Source organism: Leucoraja erinacea, chromosome 33 (genome assembly GCF_028641065.1).
Source record: "Leucoraja erinacea ecotype New England chromosome 33, Leri_hhj_1, whole genome shotgun sequence".
Lineage (NCBI taxonomy): Eukaryota > Metazoa > Chordata > Chondrichthyes > Rajiformes > Rajidae > Leucoraja > Leucoraja erinaceus.
The window spans coordinates 8,763,742-8,780,143 of record NC_073409.1 but is presented as its reverse complement, the minus strand read 5'-3'; the positions used below and the strand labels follow the sequence as shown (position 1 = coordinate 8,780,143).

The window sequence follows — 16,402 nt, the reverse complement described above, 5'->3', positions numbered from 1 at the left end:
AAAATATTGACCATGGACTGATGGCATTTAGATTTCCCAGAAGTATGTCTGGGTTCCAAGAGTTTAATTCTACTCATTGAAAGGCAATTTAAGGGGAAATTAAAGAGAACCAGCAAGATGGAGAGAAATCATTTTTAGAAACTGAAGAGTCTATAAGGAGCATTATAGTTTGAAACATTAGCTAAGGTTTCAGAAACAAAGATAAGAAAGACTTGTACATGGAGAATGAAAGGACGGTAATTTACAATCAGAGATCGATAGAGTTGTTAACCAAATCAATCGTGAATAGTGTATTAGCTGAAGCAGCTAAATAGAAACCCATTCCACATTGATCATAATTTCTTAAGCATAATTGGTTTCGTGAATTAATTTTGAGTAGTCTCAACTCGGGTTCAAATTAATGGGCTAAAAGTTCTAAAAAATTGGAGGAAATACCCATGTTACAAAAATGTGGAACAAATTACATTTAGAAAAAACAGCAGCCTTTAGTGGTTCATGATTCAACAATATTAAGCAAGGATTTGTAGACCATCCAGTTAAAGGAACACAAATCCGTATCCAGTTTAAATTATCTAAGCTCCTCCTAGGAACCAACAGCTCCTGCTCCTAGCATGCTCAGCAGTTTTATACTACTCCTTGCATGCTCAGAAAGATTCTTAGAAACCTCTGGGTTATGTTGCAAAATCCAAACCCATTTGTTTGTGCCGAAACCAGACTCCCTTTGCTCCCTCACAGATCCTTCAGAGAGATTTTAAAAGGCTGAAAAATCTTTTACTTGGCTGGGCCTACACATCTTTTCCCTAGGAACGCTCGAATCGGTACTACTGTACTTATCAATATGAAATTGGAACTTGGGCAGAAGAACTCAACAAAAAGTGTTGATTCTTTAGACTTGTTTCTAAATATAAATCATAATGCACAAAGTCTAGAAAAGGAAAACAATCCTGTGTTTAGTCATCTTTCAATTTAGCTTTCTGATGACTCTGTAACTACATATCAGGATACAAAAGAACAAGGTCCAAGTTAAAATTAACCAATCTCCAATGGATTAGCAAAAAGATCACTTACATGCCTTATGCAAGGCTAAACAAAAATGCTGGTTACAGCTCTTGCTTAACACAATCCAGTCACCCCAACTAGTAAAGTCAACAAGTATTTAGCCAAGGTCAAGATTTAGCGTGCTGAAGTTAGCTTTAGCTATTTATGTTACCCATAAAATTAAAAGCAAGTGACAGAATTTGGTTACCAGGAAATGTTTCAATACAGCAGATGAGGGAAACCCACCCTGCTCATCAGGCTAGTGATGTCAAAGTATAACATTCACACCAAACCCTTCAACTGAATTTCTATTGTCAAATTTGAGACCTGCGATATGAATTACCATTGTACTCATACACTGTCCTCCTCCCTCAATTACAACAGAATGTATAATATGCTTAAACTTGTTTGTATCTCATCATTAATTTATAAATCTTGCGATACACAGGAATAATGTAAAGCTCCTATAAAGCAGGAAAATAGTGTGGGCTTTTCAATTCAAAAGTTTGGTTTGGATAACAATCAAAGTTTTTAAATGAGTGCCTTAAAAAAGAGGATAGTGAGGTGAAAGGGCTCAGGGAAGAAATGTCAGTGTTTCAATTCTTGGCGGGTGCCTGGAATGAGTTGCTGGGGTGAAGGCAGATACAATAGTAACGTTTAAAGAGGCTTTTTAGATGGACACTTGATAGGCAGGGAATAGAGTGATAGGGATAATGTGCAGGCGGAGGAGATGATTTTAACTTGGCATTTGTGTCTAGGCCCTGGCACTTGTGGTATGATTGTTATTTACTACTTATCGTATTGTCTAAGTCTTGTCCTGGTCTTGCTATACATATATGAATAGCTTCATTATTTTATTTTGACGAGCTGCAAATAAAACTTAGTTTCAAATCAGTCCCCACTTCAGCCATTATGTTGAGAGGTCAATAATGAAGTATTAACCTCATTACTTTGTTGACAAGGCATATTATACCTTAACTATGTCCAACATAACCACCATCTTCAGGAATTTATGAATGTTGATTCCAAAGACCTTCTGTACCTGCACACTATTTGGCAGTTATTGCCATTTTGCCCTCCTCTAATGAATTTGATCACACTGAACAATAGAATGAGGTCATTTTATTGCCCACTTTGAGTACATTGATGCCTTATACTACTTTCTGCCTGTGCAATAACGCTGTAACATTTGCATCAATTGCAACTTGAAATCATGACTGCCCCCTTCCCCAATCTTTCAGGTATTAATGATCTCTATTATAAATTCAACATCAAGCCAGGTGGAATATCACATCCTTAAATCATTACCTTGCCCTTTTTCATACTAAATGAATTTTATTTGCATTTATCCATTGTATTTAACCGTCTTCAACTATTCTGAGCATCGACCATGTTCAACCTTGGTCAAAACGACAATGAAATCTGCACAGCCTACGTCAAGCACAGTCTCACTGATCTTCCTTTTAAGCTCCTAAAAATATTCTATTGATAGCCAAATACCTTCCTTTACAGCACCATGTAGGCTGCCCTCAAATAATCTTTCTGTGGGTCTTATACTGTGCTGGTTTTACCTATAATAATTTGTCCATTACTGATGGACTTGTAATCTCTCAATTTATCCTTTTTTGGGGATGATGCGGTGTAGCAACACTTTTGAAACAAGAGGGTCAGGAACAGAAGCTTGGGGAAAACGAAAGGTCACAATTGGATGTCCAACAAGGGTGGAAAGGGAGGTTACACAGAAAAGCTGGAGAAACTCAGCGGGTGCAGCAGCATCTATGGAGCGAGGGAAATAGGCAACGTTTCGGGCCGAAACCCTTCTTCAGACCACAGCCAAGGGTGGAAAGGCACTGTAGGAGAGTGCAGTCAAAAACAACAGTGGTTATAGCTGGATTGAAAAGGACAAGGAGGAATATAGGTGATGTAAATGTAAGATTTCCAGTGTCTCAAGCCTCAACAAGATAAAAGCACAGTTCATGGTTGGTGGCAGTTGCAAAATATTAAGCTTGTGTGAAGAAATGCGCTGGAATAAAATACAAGCAAATAGGCTGCCAACAAATTAGAGCCATCAAAATCAGGACTATACAAAAGACAAAGTGCTAGAGTAACTCAGTGGCAGGCAGCATCTCTGGAGGACATGGATACGCAGTGTTTCAGGTCAAGGCACTGGTTTGGGGGGGGGGGGGGGGGGGGGGGAAAGAGCTGGCAATGAGGTTGAGGCAGAGCAACACAAATGATAGGTGTAGGAAGAAAATACTGGTTTAAATCGAAGATAGACAAAAAAAGTGGGAGTAACTCACTGAGTCAGCCAGCATCTCTGGAGAAAAGGAATAGGTGACGTTTTGGGTTGACACGCATCTATAGGTGTTTTTAGGTGATGGGAGATGGGAGGACAAAGGCTTGAGATGAAAAGATAAAAGGTTGCCAGATAAGGAGAGAAGGAGTGAAATGTAAAGCCAGAGGGAGAGGTATAGGTGGAAGGGAATGCAAAGGAAGGGAAAGGGTGTGTGGTGGGGGAAATAGTGGCTGAAATGGGTGTGCACTGGGGTGGAATGGTGGGTGTTACTTTCCAATTTGTGAACTCAATGTTCATACTGTTGGGTAGTAAGCTATCAAAGTAGAATATGGGGAAAAAAAAAAACAATTCCTAGTTTGCGCGAACCCTCTATCGGGCAACGGAGGACACACAGTAAAGAAACGTCAGCATGCGAATGGGAAGAGGAATTCGACAGGAGGCGGAAAATCATTGGAGTGATATCGCTTTTCTAGCCCCGTCTCTTCCAAGATGCATTGCATAATTCAACTGGCCAATTAAGGAAAATGACAATTATATACCCTGCAATTAAGTAAAACTGTATAGAATGCTCATATTCAGAAGTTATTTTACATTACAATGGCATCAAGGCATAAAAATAGAAGCAATATACATTATTAGTTGAGAATGGTTTTAATGTACTGGAAACAAGTTATTTTAAATATAGCAAAACAAAAGTTTAATGTAATTATGCCAATATAGATGCAATTATCATCCCCATAACATTTGACTAATGATTGAAAAACGTTCTTCCTGGATTTGCATTCTTTGCTGTTACTATGAATAGCTAATAGGCATCACAAAAGCACTTATTCAAATAAAAACCAAAACAATTAAGACTTAATTCAAATAGGCTGTCAGAAAGAGCAAGTCTGTTGAAATATAAAAACAGTCAAAAGTGCAATACCATACAGAATATTAGATTTACAATAGATGTTCTAAATTACAGGCAACCAGAATCGCTGACAGAATGCAACTTCAGTACCTGGACGGTGGCATCATGCCAGAACCCCGCGGGTCACTCATTCGTCGCACGTCTTGATATCCAGCGCTTTGAGAACTGGGTCCAGAATGCCAACTGCTCCGTTGTCCTTCCGTATCTCGCCCATGACGTGCTATCACTACATGCCGGTTTTCATGATAATGGGATGCCTGGGAAGAGGATGCAGACGCAAGATAGAATTCAAATTAATTAATTGGATTATTTTTGCTCCTCACAAAATTACATCCTTTAAATTTCTACCAGTAGAAAATAAAATTTGATATTTCCCCACCTTGGCTTATTCAAATTCAGATTCAACTTTAATTGTCATTGTCAGTGTACAGTGCAGAGACAACGAAATGCATTTAGCATCTCCCTGGAAGAGCGACATAGCATATGATTTGAATAAATATTTACATTAGCATATATACAGACATAGTGTTTTTCCTGTGGGAGGAGTGTCCGGGGGAGGGTGATTGGCAGTCACCGAGGTACGTTGTTGAGTAGAGTGACAACCGCCGGGAAGAAGCTGTTCCTGGACCTGCTGGTCCGGCAACGGAGAGACCTGTAGCGCCTCCCGGATGGTAGGAGGGTAAACAGTCCATGGTTGGGGTAAGAGCAGTCCTTGGCGATGCTGAGCGCCCTCCGCAGACAACGCTTGCTTTGGACAGACTCAATGGAGGGGAGCGAGGAACCGGTGATGCGTTGGGCAATTTTCACCACCCTCTGCAAGGCCTTCCGGTCGGAGACAGAGCAGTTGCCATACCATACTGTGATACAGTTGGTAAGGATGCTCTCGATGGTGCTGCGGTAGAAGTTCACCAGGATCTGAGGAGACAGATGGACCTTCTTCAGTCTCCTCAGGAAGAAGAGACGCTGGTGAGCCTTCTTGATCAGAGTTGAGGTATTGTGGGTCCAAGAGAGGTCATCGGAGATGTTAACACCCAGGAACCTGAAGCTAGAAACACGTTCCACCTCCGTCCCGTTAATGTGGATGGGGGTGTGCGTGCCGCCCCTGGACTTCCTGAAGTCTACAATGAGCTCCTTGGTCTTCTTGGAGTTAAGGGCCAGGTTGTTGTCAGCGCACCATGCTGCTAAGTGCTGGACCTCCTCCCTGTAGGCCGACTCATCGTTGTTGCTGATGAGGCCAATCACCATTGTATCATCTGCATACTTGATGACGGTGTTAGTACCATGTACAGGTGTGCAGTCATAGGTGAAGAGGGAGTAGAGGGGGCTCAGCACACAGCCCTGTGGAACGCCGGTGTTCAGGGTGAGGGTTGAAGAGGTGTGCTTGTCTAACCTAACAGACTGTGGTCTGTTGGTTAGAAAGTCCAGTATCCAGTTGCAGAGGGAGGGGTCGATGCCCAGGTTATCGAGTTTGGTGATCAGTTTAGATGGTATAATCGTGTTGAATGCTGAGCTGTAATCGATGAACAGCATTCTTACGTAAGTGTCTCTGTTGTCGAGGTGGGAGAGGGTGGAGTGAAGTGCCGTTGAGATGGCATCCTCCGTACTCCTGTTCTTGCGGTAGGCAAACTGATAGGGATCCAGTGTGGGGGGGTAGGCAGCTTTTGAGGTGTGCCAGGACCAGCCTCTCGAAGCACTTGGTGATGATGGGGGTAAGTGCAACTGGGCGGAAGTCGTTGAGGCTTGCCGCAGTGGAGTGTCTTGGCACTGGCATGATGGAGGTGGTTTTAAGGCACGTGGGGACAACTGCTTGGGCAAGTGACAGGTTGAAGATGTCGGTCCAGACGTCTGTCAGCTGCGCAGCACAGGCCCTGAGCACGCGCCCAGGATGCGTCAGGGCCAGCAGCCTTACGTGCATTAGTCCTACTTATGCATAACAATTGCATAACCACGACCCAAATGGAAATGTATTTGATAACATTACTCACAAGATCATAAATAAAATTAAAGTTTAAAGGAAATTATGCAGAATAAAGCTACTCCTCGTGCATCATCCAACAAGGCCAATGAATTGTGTTCTCTACCTGAGGATTATTGCTTCTGTCCCCAATAGATGACCTTCCTCCATCTCGGCTGCTGTACCCAGCCATACCGCTGTGACCACTTGGTGGGCCACTTCGTATATTCTGCCCAGACCTCTCTGGCCGTACGCGCTCTCTCTCTCTTGAATTCCTTAAATGTGAAAAATTGGTTGATGTTATTCCATGATTTCAAATCTCAAGCAATAATTAGTTTCCAATTGATTAATATCAGTATTAGAAAATGAATATTCCACAAATAAACCTGAAAAAGTTCAAAACTAGCCAACAGATAAGCAAAAGGACACAAAGTGCTGGATTAACTCAGCAGGTCAGGCAGCATCTCTGGAGAACAAGGATTGTGACATTTCGGGTCAGGATCCTTCTGAAGGGTCCCCATCCAAAACGTCATCTATTTCTCCAGAGATAGACACAAAATGCTGGAGTAACTCAGTGGGATCGGCAGCATTTCTAGATAGAAGGAATGGGTGGTGTTTCGGGTCGAGTTGCCGCCTGATACGTTGAATTACTCCAGCACTTTGTCCTTTTGTATAACCCAGCATCTGCAGTTCCGAGTTTCTACATACTAAAAGATAAGCAATACAGAATCAGCACTTTCTATCCCTTTCGTATAAACTAGCAGCTGCAGTTCCTTATTTTTACATGCTAAAGGATGAGCATTACAGGACCAGAAATCAAATTCAATTACTTCAGACACACAATTCCATCACTTCCAGAGTGTCTTTTTGGAATTTAATGAGGATTATTTACACCAATTGAAATTAATGCAACTTTTTGCAGCAATGCTCCCCCCCACCAGTTTCCAGTACTGGGAGGATAATGATCCCAATTAACACAGAATTCAGAGTTAAATCTTCAATGCCCCAGTGATGCTCTCAATTCCGAGTTTGAAATTAAATCCTTATTACAGCAATTGCAATGAATTATTGTATGTAAACCCATGAAGGCAAATGTCCAGTCAGTTACTACATCTATATATATGCAATGTTTTTGCTGAAGATATGGGCTTAGATTTCTGACATATGAAATCACTTAAAAAAAAAAAAAATTCTAAATATTTTTTTAAATAAGGCATTGTCATTGCAGAATGTGAAAAGGGAATCCTGGATATTACTTATATTAATGTATATAAGTATATACATTATTGTATATACTTATATACATAATGTATATTAATGTATATATTGTAAAACATTTCAACATTACCTCAATTCACGTTTCGTAGAGGTTAAACCTCCACTTGGCTTCCAACCACTGGGTCTAGAAGAATTATGACTTGGTCGACTGTGCTGGACTCCATGGTTATCAATCCGAGCTCTATCAGGGAAGCTTCTTGATGGTGACATCTTTTCCAGATGTCCCCTGGTGCCTCCAGACCGATCCTCAATTGTTACAGTTCGACGGTCATCACGATCGCGAATTTCTCTACGCTCATTATTTCCATGAAGTTCATTTCTCTGTTGAGAACTTGGTCTTCTGGAATCATTATAGGGTTTTGGATACCTGTTATAAGTAGGATCCTCTCTGTTTCTACCAGAACGATTCTTTTTCCCATCTCCTTGATTGTTATAACGATCTCCCCGTCTGTTGAAGAGTAACATCATGTATTAGTTTCATGAACGAGCTGCCTTCGTTCAATAACATGGACGCAACACATGCTTGTTGAAAATCATCAACACAGGAGTATCCCGACTATGCTTAGTCCCCTGCTCTATTCTCTTTGTACCAATAACCATGTAGTCAGACACAACTCCAATAACATCTTTAAATTTGCTGACAATACCACCACTTGGTACAGCACCGGTCCGCACTACTAGTGAGCAAGCTGACGAAGATGCAGGTGGATGCTCCATTGGTTTCCTGGATTACCAACTACATGGCTGGACGAACACAGTATGTCAGGCTACAGAACTGTGTCTCAGACATGGTAGTGAGCAACACAAGGGCCCCACAGGGGACAGTCCTCTCTCTCCTCTTCTTGTTCACCATCTACATCTCGGACTTCAGATATGACTCCGTCTCCTGCCACCTGCAGAAGTTTTTGGATGATTTTGCAATTGTGGGCTGCATCAGCGAGGGGAGAGAAGCTGAATACAGAGGTGTAGTCAATGGCTTTGTTGAGTGGTGTGGACTGAATCACCTGCAGCTGAACACTGATAAGACAAAGGAGTTAGTGGTGGACTTTAGGAGGAGAGAAACACTCCTGTCCTCTGTCTCCATCAATGGAGTGGATGTGCAGTTTACCAAGGAGTACAAATACCTTGGAGTTTATCTGGACAGTAAACTGGACTGGTCCAGGAAAGCCGAGGCCTTCTACAAGAAGGGACAGAGCCGGCTGTACTTTTTGAGAGGGCTCCACTCCTTCAACGTCTGCAGTAAGATGCTGTAGATGTTCTACCAATCGGTGGTGGCTGGTGCCATCTTCTGAAGGGAAAATCTGAGGCCGCTGACACCAACAGGATTAGCAAGCTCATCAAGAACATGACAGAACAGTGGTTGAGAGTGTGAACTGGGCATGCACAACTCTGAAGATCTGGCCTGGGGCAGATCACATTGATGTAATCACAAAGAAAGCACATCAACGCCTCTAGTTCCTCAAATGATTGAAGAGGTCTAGTATGTTGACAAATACTTTATTAAACCTCAACAGATTCAGAGTAGAGAACATACTAATTGGTTGCATCATAGCTTGATTCAGCAAATTGAAAGACCAGGAAGAAAGGAGATTACAGAGGGTGGTAGACAGTCACCAGTCTATCACAGGTACTGATCATTCCCATCATCAAAGGGAATCTTATAGAATCGAGATGTAAAAGTGCTGGAGAACCAGTGGAAAAAGCAAGGCCGAAAAGGTCCCAATAGAGATTAGTATAGGAGTAGGCACCATTCGGTTCCCCTCGAGCCAGAACTGGTTGGCAGACATTCAAAATGTGACGGGTCTTTTTCACAATGGATCATCCACAAGGCTCAATTCAGGCCCCCTGCTATTTACGTTCCTGCTTTCTCCCCATATCTCCTCGACTCCGCTATCTTTAGGAAAAGCTCTGTCTAGCTCTCTTGAAAGCATCCAGCAAACTAGCCTCCCTGCTCTACGAGGCAGAGAATTCCACAGACTCACAACTGCGTGAAAATGTTTTTCATCAGCTCTGTTCTAAATAGCTTACCCCTTATTCTTAAACTGTGGCCCCTGGTTCTGGACTTCCCCCAACATTGGAAACACGTTTCCTGCCTCTTATACGTTTCAATAAGATCCCCTCCCATCCTTCCAAATTCAGAGTATACAAGCCTAGCCACTCCATTCTATCAACATACAATACAATATTTATTACTTGTCGTTCGAACCTCGGTGAGGCTCAAACGAAACTCCGTTTCCACAGCAATACAAATAAAGACAATTTCCTACAGACATACACATAATTCAATTTACAGAAACATATGACAGTCCCGCCATCCCGGGAATTAACCTGGTGAACCTATGCTGCACTCCCTCAATAGCAAGAATAGCAAGCATTCTCAGACCCATGCCACCCTGGCCACCCTCTTCCATTTTTCTATGTTTCTATTTCATTGGGAAGGTGGTACTGGAGCCTAACAATTTTCAACTTCTCTCTTTCATATACTGGGGGTCTCATCTTCACAATTATCAATCACAGTTTTTGAACCCCAGTTCTATTCATAAAAACATATAAATTAGGAACAGGCTAAGGCCACTCAGACACCTCCTGGTCAGCTCTACCTTTTACTTAGATCATAACCAATCCAATCATAACATCAACCACATTCATATTAATCACTTGCTTTTCAATCAATCCACCCACCCATTTAAAAATATTCAAAAATATTGATTCCACTTGTTTTGAGGTACAGGGTTCCAAAGACATTCCCTCACAAGAGAAAGCGTCCTTTCCATATCCACCCTCTCAAAACGAGTCCATGTCATATGTTCCAACCGTCGCCTATTACTTGTTAATCTGCAGCATATATGAATTTAGCTTGTCCAATTTTGCCCTCATAAAACATCCTGCCCAACCTTTTGACTCAAGAACCTTTTCTCCAGAGCTGCTGTCCGACCCACTGAGTTACTCCAGCTTAGTGTCTATCTGCCCATTCTAGGTTTTAGTCTAGCAAGTCTAACATTTTGCAGATTAACATTTCCTCCCACTGATCCTCAAAATTGGCACCGTTCAAATTTGTGCGCTCAGTTCCCTGCTGTACTCCCTTGTACAGCCACGACTGCATGGCCAAATACATTGCCAACTTGATCTTTTAAGTTTGCTGATGACAGCACTGTTGTTGGCGAGACAGTATACAGAAGGGGAAACTTTATGCCATAGCGTCATAATAACAACCTAGTCCTTAAAGTGGTCCAGATCCCAAGCATCGTCTGCCCATCCCTTCACAGATGCAGCTTGACTTTGGTTTTCTGCAAAAGAGTTGCTTGCTGACCAAAGAAAGTGGGGATAGAGAGGGGAGAGTGAATACAATCCTGTCCTCGAAGGAGCTGCTAACGAGATGGTTGACAGCTTCATTTTCCTGGGCATCTATATCAGCAGCAAACCTAACCTGGTCCCTTCACACTGATGCAGTGATCAAGAAAGTGCATCAGTATATTGACATAGTCATTTGAGAAGATTTCACATATCCAAAACATTTCTCTCAAACTTCTAGAGATATTATATAAAAATAATTCTGATGGGATGAATCTCAGCCTGGATGGCAAATGCTTGGCGCTTATCCTCCTGAAGCAGCAAATAGTGGCGACACAGCTCAGGTCCAACACAGGCTCATTACTTTTCCATCTTGGCTATATTTTGCATCAGGAAGGCTGGAAGGATTGGCATGGCTGCATGCCACCCTGGCCATTCTCTTTTCTCTTCTACTTTCTGAGTAAAGATACAGGAGCTTGAATGACCACATGTCCAGACTCAAGAATCGCTTCTTCCCTAGTTATCCAATTGCTTAAGAAATCACTCTTTCACAGACCCTCCTGGAGTGTGGTCACATACTCTTACTCATTCAGTTATTACGTTGTTGCACTTCATTTATTTTTGTATTGCTTCCATACAAATGATAATCTTTGTACCAATTTGTTGTTTTACCTTCACCATTGTATTTATCATTATGTATAGTTTTCTCTATGGAGCTTCATGCAAACAAGGAATTTTATTGCACCAGGTGTACATGACAATAAACTAATCTGAATTTGTAGCTTCTTTTATGATCATTCCAATTGTTTCTCCCCCTTATCGGGAAAAAAAAGGGTTATTCAAATCAATTACACACCAACCTCAGATTTCATTTGATGCAGCCCAAAAAAAATGGAAAGGCAGCACTCACCGATCAAATGCAGACGACACCCTGTGGTCAAAATCATTGTAACGGTTTGTGTCTTGGCGATTATATTCTGAACTTTGACTAAAACGGACATCATTGTCCATGGCCCTCCTTTTATGATCATTCCAATAGGGTTCATCACGCCTACATTTTATGACATTGAAAGATTTTTAATCACCATGGATATTCTAGCTTGGAAACATTTCTTTCCAAAAACGTAATTAAGCATTACAGTAGGCATGTGATTAAATGCAGTGCTAATTTCTACATTTACATAATTTGCATGTTATGACAGTGTTAAAAGGTGGAAGATTCTAATCTTGAAATACGATCTACGGCTTACAACTTAACGAAATGCACTAAGATTTCCAGATTCGTATGGTTCCATTGAAGCTAGCAAAACAATAAGGAAAGGATACTAAAAGGAAAACATAAGCAAAGTGGTGGAGGAATTCAGCGGGTCAGGCAGCATCTCTTGCGTGAATGGGTCAGTCCTTTCTTTAGACTGCTGTGGGAATGGGAAAGAGAGAAAGCTGGGGGGAAAATGTAGGGGTGGGGAAAAAGCCTGGCAAGTGATAAATGAATGATCGGCAGATGAACAGAGTAAGTGACAAAGGCTAGAGGTGAAATGGAAACAAAAGGAAAACAAAATGGGTTCAGATTTGAGACATTGCGTACAGGAGGCAGAGAGTCATACGGCAACTTAAACAATGTTTTCAAAATATAACAATGTGCTGGAGTAACTCAGTAGGTCAGATAGCATTTCTGGACGGGTGACTTTTCAGTTCACGATACTTTTTCAGAAGGGTCTGAACCTGAAAATTCACCTATCGTGTTCCCCAGAGATGATGCCTGACTCGCTGAGTTACTCGCAGTTGTGCCGTTTGTTTGTAAACCAGCATCTATAGTTCCTTGTTTCTTTTGAAAACTTTAATTTGACCACATTTGGAATATTGAGTGCAGTTTTGATTGCGGAATTGCAGGGAGGATGTGGTCACTTTGGAGGGGTGCAAAGTTTATCAAGCTACTGTCTGGATTAGACGGTATTAGCTATAAGAAGCAGCTGGAGAAACTTGAATTATTTTCTCTGGGAAAGGTGCTGAGGGTAACCTGATATATATTTATAGTGATAGGAGACATAGATAAAGTAGACAGTCAGAAGATTTACCACAGTATGGAAATGTTAGACTAGAGTGCATAGCTTTAAGGGGCTGTCCCACAGCGGTGACCTAATTTGCGAGTTCTGGCGAGTTTGCCCTAGACTCATACTCGCAGCATGGTTGACACAAGATCCTAGGAGGTCTTTGTAACTCTCCTTCATGCTCGAGAATAGCCCCCACGTACTTGACGCCTCAGCTAGGTCGCGGCGTATTTTTCAACATGTTGAAAAATGCCCACGAGTAAAAAAAGGTCGCCATGGAAAAAAAATCAATACTTTTTTACTCGTAGGTCGGCATGTTATTCATAGGTAATCGAGGGTAGTCGAAGGTAATCGAAGCTAGTCTTCAACATAGTCGAGGGAGGTCTTCTACATAGTCGAAGGAGGTCTTCAACATGACATTTTTTCAAACCCTCCAAAACTCTTCTAAACTTGCCAATTAGGTCACCACAGTGGGACAGCCCCTTTAAGGTCAGAGTATTAAAGTTTAAAGGATATGCATGGAACAAGTCTTTTTTTACAGAGTGGTAGCTGCCTGAAACGCAAGGCCATTAGTTGTGGTGAAAGGATACGATAGTGGCATTTAACAGGGTTTCAGATAGGCACATAAATATACAGAGACTGGGGGAATATGGATCACAGGCAACAAGAGATAGGTTTAATTTGGCACCACACTTAGTATGGACATCATGGGCCAAAGGGTCTGTTTCCGTGTTGCACTGTTTTACATTCTAAACAAGTGGGTCTTCATATTGCAATATGAGAATAAAGGATATTGCTAACAGCAATAACATCAGAGCTTGGGAATGAAATAAAGAAATACCACCAATGCATTGAAATTGATATAACAAAAAGGACAGGGGTGATAAGAAAATCCCAGTCCCAGTGGTGGCCATAAGGGAGAGCTGCCAAAAGGAGATCGTTGAGGCAGGTACCATAATAACATTTAATAAGACATTTGGACAGTTACATGGATTGTAAAGGTTTTGAACCATACACAGGGAGGTGGTACTCGTGTAGATGGGGCATCTTGGTCGGTATGGGCAGGTTTAGCTGAAGGCTCTGTTTCCGTACTGTGTGACGCAAACAGATTTGACAACATCCTTTTCTGTAAATGGATTTTTAATGAACAGAACACTGTATATGTTTAGAATAACTTACTTCCATAACCCAAACAAAACTGTTAAGATAAGATTACAGTTTATAATAATAAATCAACCAAAGGTGATCCACCAATGCACAATGTGATCAAATTCATGTTTCTTACTCAGAACCAGGATCTTTTATAAATCTAGATTATCCAGTAATTGTCATTTCAAAACATACCTACTGTCTACATCATGTGGCCTTTTTAAAGAATTTCTTCTTTCTTGTTCATACCGGAGTTGCTCTTGTTGCCTACGGAGTTCTTCACGTTCTCGGGCAATGCGCTCTATTTCCTTACGGCGTTCCTAAATAAAGATAAGGTTTTTTCCCCTGAACCATGAACTGAATTGTCAACAGATGGTTCTCCATCTTGAATCACTGATATGAACCTACTGATATATACTGGATGCATTAACCGACAGGGACACATTGCATAAAGTAATAAGGTCTATCCCAACAGGGTCCAACAACACTACCAAAGCAGTCCTGAAATGTTAACTCTAACACACAGCAAATGAAATTATACTTTAAACTTTAGGTATTTGATAGCTATTAGATCGCAAAGCATCACAAAGCCTCCATACCCATCTCATAATTAACAATCACTTTACAGCTAGTAAATAAATGCTAAATAAAATTTAGTTGCACATTGCATTTAAGATTTATGCACCGAATAGGATTCTAGGGGCACTGCATTGAAGGTGCCTCTGCCTACAGCCTGTCTGTTTTTTCTTATCTTTTTTAATTTTAGTTTGTCTAACAGTTTTGTTTTGGGGATTCTTTAGCTTTTCTATGTGGGGGAGGAGGGGTAAGGGGGAAACCACTTCCCAGTCACTTCCTGGCGAGGATGCGACTATTTCTCCGAGTCGCGTCCTCGCCCCCCCACCTTGCGGCCTACCACTGGACCGGAGTGGCCTTTCCTACCGGAGACCGGACCAGAGCTTCGGCAGCGGGGATGGATTCACCGCGGAGCTGGGCGATACCTACCTGGATCGCCGTTTGAAGCTCCGGAGTGTTGTGCCTGCTGCTCCAATATCGCCGGGCCGCGGTTTGCGGAGCTCCCAGCGCGGTCGGCGCTGACCGACATCGCGGAGTCCCTGGGGCCCTTTGCTGAGGGCCGCCAGCATGAATCTCCGCCTAACACGGCCTGGGGAGGTCGGGAGCTGCGGAATCCGGTGGGACGCGGCTGTTTTGGAGGTCCAAGTTGCCGAGGTTGGCCTCCCGTTCCAACGTCGGAGTTCCAACATCCCGGTGGGTGGGCCTGAGCGACGGGCGGCCCGTAGCTGCGACTGCGGAGGCCCCGTCCATAGGTGAACATCAGAGGAAGATGACTGGCTTGGGTGCCTTCCCTCAGTGGGAAACCTTTGATTCTGCTGTGTGGGGATGTTTTATGTTGAACTCTATCGTGTGTTGTGTTCTTTATTTTATTGTCTGGCTGTATGGTGATCACATTTTACTGTGCCAACTTGCACATGTGACAAATAAATGGATCTTCTATCTTGTATCTTGTATGAAGATCAGTACACACATCACTTAGACTGAACCTCTTTGCTTATGAAACTCCCAATATGGCTTGCCATTTTTCAAGTGGGTAAAGAAAACACTTTACGCAAAAACGTATTAAGGACTGTCCATGCCAGTGTAAAAAATTCTAACAAAATTTTCAACCAACAGCTATTTGGAAACACATTATCATTAAAGGAAGTGCAAGAAGCTAGTTGCACTTCGATTTTTCTTGTCAGTTTCTCATCAAAAGCACTGAATTTTTTTCCCCCCATGACCCTCAACCACCTGTTCAGCCAACATGATTTTGATAGTATAGCAAATCTTGAGATGAACAGAACAGATAAAGCCTCGCCCCACCACAAACTACTAAATCAAATGTTGCCCAAAAATGAGTGTTCACATTGAAAAATATTATGAAGAATCTATTTACCTGTTCTATACGTATGCGTTCTCTTTCTAATCGTTCACGTTCCATTCTTTCCCTTTCAAGCTTTTGTTTCTCAATTTCTAATCGCTCTCTCTCTCGCTGCAACCGATCACGTTCCTCACGTTCACGAATCATACGAATGCGTTCTCGTTCACGTCGCTGTCTTTCAGCTATTTCGCGACACCTTGTTAACAAAAAGTATGTTTGTTGACTGTATATATTGCTCATGCCAAATAAAACTACATTTTTCAAGTCTGCATGGAGTTCAAAAATAGTTATAAGTAGCTTGCCAATTACTAATCTGTTTATGTAGAGCAAGAGAAAATGTAAAACTTTTTGGCACCTATATTTAAAGTCACAAAATGTTGTACATGTCCATGACCTCCTGAATCAAATCCTGATTTTCAATGATTTTGGACTGGTAGCCATGCCCCAACTTAGCCCTCCACAACTTCTTGGGACACTAGAAGATTTTAATACATAAAGT

General features: G+C 42.0%; 1 protein-coding gene across 5 annotated transcripts in view; it reads right to left on the bottom strand.

The window, feature by feature from the left end:
- Positions 1-16,402, bottom strand: part of sltm (SAFB-like, transcription modulator) — a 49,586-nt gene that overhangs the window by 1,767 nt on the left and 31,417 nt on the right. For all 5 annotated transcript variants that reach the window (XM_055661216.1, XM_055661212.1, XM_055661211.1 and 2 more), the window contains 6 exons: positions 15,919-16,099; positions 14,163-14,287; positions 11,681-11,821; positions 7,550-7,927; positions 6,329-6,476; positions 4,338-4,504 (listed from right to left, as the gene is read on the bottom strand). In XM_055661216.1, coding sequence (XP_055517191.1) covers positions 4,338-4,504; positions 6,329-6,476; positions 7,550-7,927; positions 11,681-11,821; positions 14,163-14,287; positions 15,919-16,099 — 1,140 coding nt within the window. The remainder of the gene's footprint in view (positions 1-4,337; positions 4,505-6,328; positions 6,477-7,549; positions 7,928-11,680; positions 11,822-14,162; positions 14,288-15,918; positions 16,100-16,402) is intronic.